General features: G+C 48.4%; 1 protein-coding gene across 1 annotated transcript; it reads right to left on the bottom strand.

The window, feature by feature from the left end:
* Positions 1-1,107: 1,107 nt before the first annotated feature.
* Positions 1,108-2,188, bottom strand: LOC123041747 (E3 ubiquitin-protein ligase EL5). Its single transcript, XM_044464312.1, has one exon. The coding sequence runs from the start codon at positions 2,000-2,002 to the stop codon at positions 1,481-1,483; it is 522 nt and encodes a 173-aa protein (XP_044320247.1). The 5' UTR covers positions 2,003-2,188; the 3' UTR covers positions 1,108-1,480.
* Positions 2,189-9,489: the final 7,301 nt, after the last annotated feature.

Here is a 9,489-nt window from a genome sequence, read left to right as displayed (position 1 = left end):
GCTTGACGCCATTGTCATTTGCTTTGGTGGCAACATGGATGGCGGCTATGGTGGCATGGGCGATGGCTTTGGTGGCAACATGGGTGGCATGGGAGGTGGCTTTGGTGGCAACATGAGCGACATGGGAGGTGGCTTTGGTGGCAACATGAGTGGCATGGGAGGTGGCTTCAGCGGCAACATGATGAGTGGCATGGGAGGTGGCTTAAGCGGCAACATGATGAGTGGCATGGGAGGTGGCTTCGATGGCAACATGACTGGCATGGGAGGTGGAAATTAAGGTGCTTCCGGTGGACGTCGCGGTATCGAGACTTCAACACATGAAAACGTGGACAAAGAAGCGTTGATGATGATGATGACGATGATGATGATGATGCCACCGTCCACAATGTGATATGTGACAACGGAGAGGACAAAATTTTAGTGATATGTTCGATGCTATGTTTATGCGCATTTTAATTTGTTGGACCACTAACTTTGTTCGAGATGATGCACTTTTGGTTGTAGGATTTTAAACTTTGATGCGTATGATGCACTTTTGGTTATAGAAATTTGAAATATTGCTTTTTCATGCTCGAATGCAGCTGTACAATGGCTGTACACAGTGCGGCCATCGGTCGGTTTTACATCTTCAACATGCATCATGTATTGGAGTTGGACTTTTACATTACCATTATACATCATTTGTTGGAGCTAGCTATGGCATGTGCTGCCCTATTTGCTTCATGTGTCGAATAGTCGATGTACTGAACTCTCTCATTAGCGCTCGGCAATCATATGTAATCATCGCACTGAAGGTAGATCAAAGGCGCCGACGACGACAGGCAAGGCGCATGTCGCTTATTCGCTCGCAAATTGGGACAAAGGGGTACCATAAGAAAATGGACTTTTTTTCTTGAAGTATTGGAAAGTGGATTTTGGTGTACCTAGGTTCCAAAAATTCTCTCCCAATAGATTTTCTTACTTTCTTTTGCACATAATAGAATTTCTAACTTTAATCACCAGCTTACAGTATATTTGTGAATATAATGATGATTGTCTCTTTTCTTGGGGGGGAAGGTGACGATGATTAGTTACACGTCGATTCCATGCAGTTGAAGCTGAGCAACGAGAAGAAATTAATCATCGATAACAACGTGTCAACACCGATGCATCTTCGTACCCAACAATTCCAGAAGATAGAACAGTGCACTGGATTTGACGGATGCAGGACACATTGCCAGCCCATCCCGAATTCTCAATCGCCCAGTCTTTATTGTGATCACTGATTCAATCTCTTCCCTAAACACGGACGGTACTGCTTGATATATTTTCTCAACAGGAGTTGGTCAAGAATTTTTCTGTGTGCCCATTGATTAGCACAGGTACTGCTCGGTGGTTATCGGCCTGATCGCGAACAGCCCTCGGTAGGCCTGCTGCACCCATCCAAGTACCATCGCGCCTGAAATGACAAAACTGCCCCTGCGCAGGTACGGAGGGAGAACTAGCTGAACCGGGCCCTGGCATTGGCGAGCAGCCCCCCGCGCTGACGAGGCAGCAGGTTGGACCGGCACAGCGGGCACGTCACCTCGCCGATGTCGATCCACCGGTCGATGCAGCCTCTGTGGAAGGCGTGGGAGCAGTTGCCCAGCGGCCGCACCTCGTCCGTCAGCTCCAGCCGCTCCAGGCACACCCTGCACGTACTCGCGTCGTCGTCGTCGTGGCGACCGGCCGGCGCCGCCCTGCTCTTAGACGTCGACGATCGCGACCGCTCCGCCAGGTGCACGACGAACTCGACGGGGGGCAGCCGCTGCTTCACCGTCTCCGGAAGCGTGCCGTCCCGGTTGGGACGGCGGCGGCGGCCGCTGATGAGTGCCGCGTGCTCCTCGGGGGTGTAGGGGAACTCGTAGAGGCCGAGGAGGCAGAGTATGAGCACGAAAGCCAGCGCGGTGGCGTGGAAGAACCTGAACACGGCGGCGATGGGCCGGGGCACCGCGTTGCAGTAGCACACCAGCGGGAAGGTCATCGCGGGCGAGAGCACTTCGCTGCCGCCGGAGCGCAACAGGCAGCGGCCAACCAGGTGGACGCTTCAGAAGGCAAAACGCGAGTTGGTACACCAGCCGCGCGTCTATACGCTGAAGAGGAAAAGCGGCTTGTTTTATCGTGTCTGGCGAGGTGCGCTCGCGTGGTGCGTGTGTGCGTCGACCGGGGTCCAGGAAATGGACCGGAAAGGGTGTGCCGTTGCGGCGTGGCTGTCGCGCGCTCGAGAATTTCGTGTGGGCAACGTCGTCGCGGGCTGACCGTCTCTCATGTCACGGGCTCACGGCTCCCCGTGTCCATCAGTGTGGTGCGGGGTCACTGTGACTCCTCTGTCCTCTGTCCTCTCTCTCTCTCAGCACGCCAATCGCGAACAGGATTAGAGGGTGTCGTCTGGGCACGTGCGCGTTCGATGATTTGGTGCAAGGAAACCGGTGGCTGGAACACCGTCTTGTTTCCGGTTGGGGCTTGTTCGGCGGGAAACCGCGTGCTGCACAGAGTATTCACAAGTTTAGCATGATCCGAGTTTAGGTTTGGCATGTCGTGCGTGCGATGTCACACAGGTTTGGCGGCCGGCCGGCAACGTTGGCAATATAACACGACTATAGCTATAGCCGAGCTTCGTCAGGGACTCTGTTTCCTTCCGCCTTTTTCACATGTTTAGGCAGCTTATTTAATTTGCGAGCGTCCACATATGGTCTTCGGCTCGTCCCTCACCCTTATGACCACTCTATGGCGCTCTGTGCAATTTTTTAAAGCGTTGAATCTCAATCTATACAATAGATTGATGATTACCATACCTATTAACATACAATCAATCATATGAATGATGTTACTCATATTTAAGAAATATTTTTTCCAAACCATGCTTAAGAACTGCATGTGATCATGTTTAAAAAGATCTAGTTAACCGCTTTCGCTTCGCTTTCCCCTTCCCGTAAGAGGCGGAACCGCCGGCGGTCGCTCCGGCGACGGGAGGGGTAGGGAATCGCGGCGCCTTGTGTTGGGCTTGTGCATGGGAAGGATTTAGGGTTTTGAGCACCGGCGTGTGGATAGTGGAGGTAGCAGCACGGCGAATAATCTCTACCTCAACTCGTTCCCCATCCCAGCGATTTGGCTGTCGCCGGGTTGGAGGCCTGCTCTTCTCGCCGGTTAGCGGTGAGATTTTGTATTTGGTCGGCGTTCAATTGCCATTGTGTTGTATGGCCCCAGTGCCGAATTTTTCTTCCACCAGACCCCTTACGATGGGGGCTCTCCTTTGTTGGCCTTTGATTTGGGCGGATGGTTGTTGTACAGGAGCGACACCAGTTTTGTTGCCTTCTTTGTCGATGGCGAGGAAGGCGTGATGGTGCTTTTGGTGGTGCATCCTTCCAACCTCTTCTCTGGCGCGCTGGCACGATGGGGCCGTAGCTTGAAGACATCCGTCCGCGAAAGGTCCGGCTGCGTATTTCAAAGTCATACCAACTTCGGGTGGAAGTGGCGGCGACCCTCAATCGCCGTGGAGTGTGTTGTTGGTAGGCTCCTCAAGGATCCAGATGTAATTTCCTTATTTGTTGGGGGGGGGGGGTCATTTGTATCATTGAGCATCTTTAATAGAGCTAGGGTATTTTTTCTAAAAAAATGGAAGAAGAAGAAGAAGAAGAAAGTACATATAGAGTCTCATTAGAACGGATTTTGTAAGTTGATGGGTTGAGAAATGACCAAATGATCAAATGTAACAAATAATTCATTTTCAGTTCCCATTATCATATTATTAGTCACAATGGTCATGTTTAATACAACTAAATTTGAAATATATTGCAACCGATTTCCGCGGTAATGCGCGGGGAATCAACTAGTTTTAAGGCTTGTTTAGTTATGCGGAATCCTCTCAGGATAGTCATCTTTTCCCTGGCTAAATCCCCGTGTGGAACTCTTGCCCCGGTTTCTTCGCCACAACTTTTAGTAGCACATAGGAGGGGAAGTTTGCGACCCATCCTACTGGAAATTCCCAGGTTTCGCTCCCATGTCTCCGGACATCAAGAAAATTCTCCCCAACCAACATTTGCAATGATGTGATCTCACCGCTTCTCGCCCGCGACCTCCTCTCCTTAGGCAACGACCTCCCGTGTCTCTTCGTAATAGCCCATATGTAATGCCTACCATTATTGCATCAAACCATGTTGGATGCTATCTTAGCTGATGTTGCCTTTTGTCATTGTTTTGCATCATGCATCATATTCATCACCGCTTTGTTTGTGGCATATTTAATTTTGTTGTGATCTTGTGTGAAACTCCTCCTCCTCATCTTCATCTTGTACTTGCCTCTTGCTCTTGCCACCAAACCAAGACCCAAGTTTCAAATCGCATATCAAGCTTTTCCCTTTCTTTCTTTTATCCAACATTTCAAGTGACATTTTTCCTGGTGCAAATAATGTTCACTCTATTCCAAAAGATCCCTAAACCTTGCCAACACCCACACATCCAATTTTAAACTCATTTGGAAGTGCTTTGGTTGGACTATAAATTTAAAACAAGTTTGAATCAATTCCAAACTTGTCTAATTTATTGTCTCTAAAAATTGCCAAAGTATTTTATTTGAATTGTGCATATTCCCAGCTTCTCTAGATATATTTTTATCTCAGCCAAAACCTTCTCCAAACTCCCGGTACCTTTCCTTTCATTTTCTGTTTTGTTTTAAATGGAAAAGGAAAATGCAGGAGAGAGAGAGAGAGGGAACCCCAGTGTAGCCCAACCACTAGCAGCCCATCACTGTTCCTTGTACGAGCGTCAGCATGTTTCACTGCCATGGCCCCACTCCTAGTGACTCAGCACAACTTACCGGTTTGCTTTCTATAGGCCAGCTCTGTTATCGCCAGCCATCCAGCCGAGCACGCACATGGCGGCAGTGGACGCCCTAGCCCTATAAAAAAACCAAGGCATCCAAGCCCCTTCTAGGGTTTTCCTCTTCCATCTGCCGCTGTCAGGTGAGTTTGCCAACATAGTCGTCGCCCCCATCCTATCCCGAACGCGACAGAGAGCACGACACCCTCGTCGGCATGCTCTTCGTTGGATCTGGTCGCCGCTACCTTGCCCAAGTGGAGCATCGTCGTCTATGCCGGCTACTGCTACGTCTTGAGCTTGCGTTGGTTTTATTTGAAGAGGAAAGGGTGATGCAGCAATAGTAGCGTAAGTATTTCCCTCAGTTTTTGAGAACCAAGGTATCAATCCAGTAGGAGGCTCCTCAAAAGTCCCACACACACCTACACAAACAAACAAAGAACTCGCAACCAACGCAATAAAGGGATTGTCAATCCCTTCACGGCCACTTGCGAAAGTGAGATCTGATAGAGATAGTATGATAAGATAAATATATTTTTGGTATTTTATAATATAGATGCAAAAAGTAAAGATGCAAATAAAAGTAGATTGAAAGCTTATATGATAAAAGATAGACCCGGGGGCCATAGGTTTCACTAGTGGCTTCTCTCAAGATAGCATAAGTATTACGGTGGGTGAACAAATTACTGTCGAGCAATTGATAGAAAAGCGAATAATTATGAGATTATCTAGGCATGATCATGTATATAGGCATCACGTCCGCAACAAGTGGACCGACTCCTGCCTGCATCTACTACTATTACTTCACACATCGGCCGCTATCCAGCATGCATCTAGAGTATTAAGTTCATAAGAACAGAGTAACGCATTAAGAAAGATGACATGATGTAGAGGGATAAACTCAAGCAATATAATATAAACCCCATCTTTTTATCCTCGATGGAAACAATACAATACGTGCCTTGCAACCCTTTCTGTCACTGGGAAAGGACACCACAAGATTGAACCCAAAGCTAAGCACTTCTCCCATGGCAAGAAAGATCAATCTAGTAGGCCAAACCAAAATAATAATTCAAAGAGACTTGCAAAGATAACTCAATCATACATAAAAGAATTAAGAGAAGATTCAAATATTTCTCATAGATAAACTTGATCATAAACCCACAATTCATCGGATCTCGACAAACACACTGCAAAAAGAGTTTACATCGAATAGATCTCCACAAGAGAGGGGGAGAACATGGTATTGAGATCCAAAAAGAGAGAAGAAGCCATCCAGCTAATAACTATGGACCCGAAGGTCTGTGGTAAACTACTCACAACTCATCGGAGGGGCTATGGTGTTGATGTAGAAGCCCTCCGTGGTCGATTCCCCCTCCGGCGGAGCACCGACGAAGGCTCCAAGATGGGACTCGCGGATACAGAAGGTTACGACGGTGGAATTTTTTTTTCGTTGGCTTTCTGGATGTTTTCGGGGTACATAGGTATATATAGGAGGAAGAAGTACGTCGGTGGCCGCTCATGGGGCCCAGGAGACAGGGGCGCGCCCAGGAGGGGTGGGCGCGCCCTCCTATCTCCTGGCCGCCTCGATTGCTTTTCTTGACTTGCACTCCAAGTCCTCTGGATCACGTTCGTTCCAAAAATCACGCTCCCGAAGGTTTCATTCCGTTTGGACTCCGTTTGATATTCCTTTTCTTCGAAATACTGAAATAGGCAAAAAAAACAGCAATACGGGCTTGGCCTCCGGTTAGTAGGTTAGTCCCAAAAATGATATAAATATGTAAAATAAAGCCCATAAACATCCAAAAGGGGTAATATAATAGCATGGAACAATCAAAAATTATAGATACATTGGAGACGTATCAGCTACTCCTTCATCTTCTTCCTGGAACCGCCAAGCCGAATGACTCCGTCCTCTTCTCCCCCTTCGGCAGCCAATCTACTTCCTCGTTGCCGTGATCGACTCCATCTACCTCTCGCCGAGTCGAGCACCTGAGAGCGTTTGTAGTGAGCATGTGTGCCTTCCCATGCCTTTTCCCCCTCGACTGCATCCTGTTTCACGCGATCCCACGTGAGCCTGATCTCGTCGCCGTCGGACCTCGTCTCCGGCGAGTGCTCCGACCACTTTTCATCACATGTGGTTGTCCGAAATGTTTGCATCATCGCTTAGGGTCGATTCCACCCTGTAGCACCTCGGGTTCGTCTGTTTCAAGCACGTAATCGCGGCCTCTTCTTGCACGTCACCGGCGAAGCCTCCGTCGTCGTTTGGGAATGTGCGAGGCACGCGGGAGTGCAGATTCTTTGTGCGGTTCCATTACATCCATCCGCCATAAGTTTTAGTCGTCAGAGCCCCTCCGGCAAGTCTCTCCGCCACGCTGTGGTCGCCAACGTCAAAGCCTCTGTTTTTTACTCTATTCTTCAGCATGCAATAGTGATGGAAATATGCCCTAGAGGCAATAATAATATTGTTATTATTATATTTCTTTAATCGTGATAAATGTTTATTATTCATGCCAGAATTGTATTGACCGGAAACTTAAATACATGTGTGAATACATAAACAAATACCGTGTCCCTAGTGAGCCTCTACTAGACTAGCTCGTTGATCAAAAGATGGTTAAGGTTTCCTAACCATAGACATGAGTTGTCATTTGATAACGGGATCACATCATTAGGAGAATGATGTGATGGACAATACCCATCCGTTAGCTTAGCATATGATTGTTCAGTTTATTCTACTACTTTCTTAATGTCAAATACATATTCCTTCGACCAAGAGATCATGCAACTCCCGAATACCGGAGGAATACCTTGTGTGCTATCAAACGTCATAACATAACTGAGTGATCATAAAGATGCTCTACAGGTATCTCCGAAGGTTTCTGTTGAGTTGGCGTGAATCGAGATTGGGATTTGTCACTCCATATGACGGAGAGGTATCTCTGGGCCCTCTCGGTAATACACATCACAAGAAGCTTGCAAGCAAAGTAACTATGGAGTTAGTTGCAAGATGATGTATTACGGAACGAGTAAAGAGACTTGCTGGTAACGAGATTGAACTAGGTATAGAGATACCGACGATTGAATCTCGGGCAAGCAACATACCGGCAGACAAAGGGAATTACATATGTTGTCATAAAGGTTCAACCGATAAAAGATCTTCGTGGAATATGTAGGAATCAATATGGGCATCCAGGTCCCGCTATTGGTTATTTACCGGAGAGGTGTCTCGGTCATGACTGCATAGTTCCCTAACCCACAGGGTCGCACGCTTAACGTTCGTTGACGCTAGAGTAGTATTGGGATATTTGATGAGTGGCAACCAAATGTTGTTTGGAGTCCCGGATTAGATCCCAGACGTCACAAGGAGTCTCGGAATGGTCGAGAGGTGATGATATATATATATGGGAAGTCACATTTTGGGTTCCGAAAAAAGGTGCACTTTTTCGGTATTGTACCACGAAGCTTCTAGAAGGTTCCGAAGGATTCCGGAGGGGTCCGGAAGTCCACAATTGGGTCCACCACGACCCAAGGGCTAGCATGGGCTGCGGAGAGGCGCCCTGGCCTTATTGGACTAGGCGCACCAAGTCCTCAAAAGCCCATGTGGCTAGGGAAGACAAAAAAGGAAGGTGTCCTAGTAGGAATAGGATTGGACTTGGAATCCAAGTCCTCTCCCACTTAGCTGCACCCTAGGGCTTGGAGGGGCTGTTTCCCACGTCCCTCCACCTATATATAGAGGGGAGGGGTTCCCCAAGAGGATACATCAAGCCCTTGGCACCCCTCTCTCCCATGTTACTCCGTAGTTCCATCGCCTCCTCCCGGCGACGCTTAGCGAAGCGCTGTCAGTGCTCCACCACCACCATCACCACCACGCCGTCGTGTTGGTTGTGATCCCATCTACTTGTTCTCTCCTGCTTGCTAGATCAAGAAGGAGGAGACATCATCGAGCCGCACGTGTGCTAAACTCGGAGGTGCCGTCCGTTCAGCACTAGATCGGTTGGACCGTGACCGGATCGCGAGGAGTATGACTACATCAACCGCGTGATAAACGCTTCCGCTTAGCGATCAACAAGGGTGTGTAGATGCTCTCCCCCTCTTGTAGCTATGCATATCCGTGGATAGATCTTGCATGTGCCTAGAATTTTTTTGTTTTCCATGCAACATTCCCCATCAAACAGTTAGCCCGTTGAATCAAATCGGGACGGCCAGGATCTCCCGTTGATCGTTCCAACCCTGCCTCGCCACGCCATCTTGGTGACTCACTGACGTGCGGGACCCATCGGTCGGTGCAGAGACACTTCAAAATACCATGTGCCCTCTCTGTACCACACACCCACCGTAGCTCGAGTGGCTAGCCCCGTGCACTGTTACCGCGAAGACGGGGGTTTGAATCATCCCAGGGGCAGTGGGAATTTAGCCCCCATGTTTTGCACTTCTTTGTCACACCGACACGTGGGACCCTACTCGGACCCACTGTCATGCACCCACACAGGGCCGCTTGGGCCTAATCCGCTGCTAGGCTGCTGCGCAGTGCTGCAACCACCGATGTATGTTTTTTTCTACTATGTGGTTTTAGCTATTTTCCTAGTGCATGTATATTTATAGAAATGCCACTGTTTTAAAATGCTATTATCTAAATAACCATGCATCGTAATA

Source organism: Triticum aestivum, chromosome 2B (assembly GCF_018294505.1).
Source record: "Triticum aestivum cultivar Chinese Spring chromosome 2B, IWGSC CS RefSeq v2.1, whole genome shotgun sequence".
NCBI classification, from domain to species: Eukaryota; Viridiplantae; Streptophyta; class Magnoliopsida; order Poales; family Poaceae; genus Triticum; species Triticum aestivum.
This window is presented reverse-complemented; position numbering and strand designations above follow the sequence as displayed.

Excerpts from the sequence above, each read along its gene's own strand:
- LOC123041747 (XM_044464312.1), bottom strand. The coding sequence starts at position 2,002 with ATGACCTTCCCGCTGGTGTGCTACTGCAACGCGGTGCCCCGGCCCATC.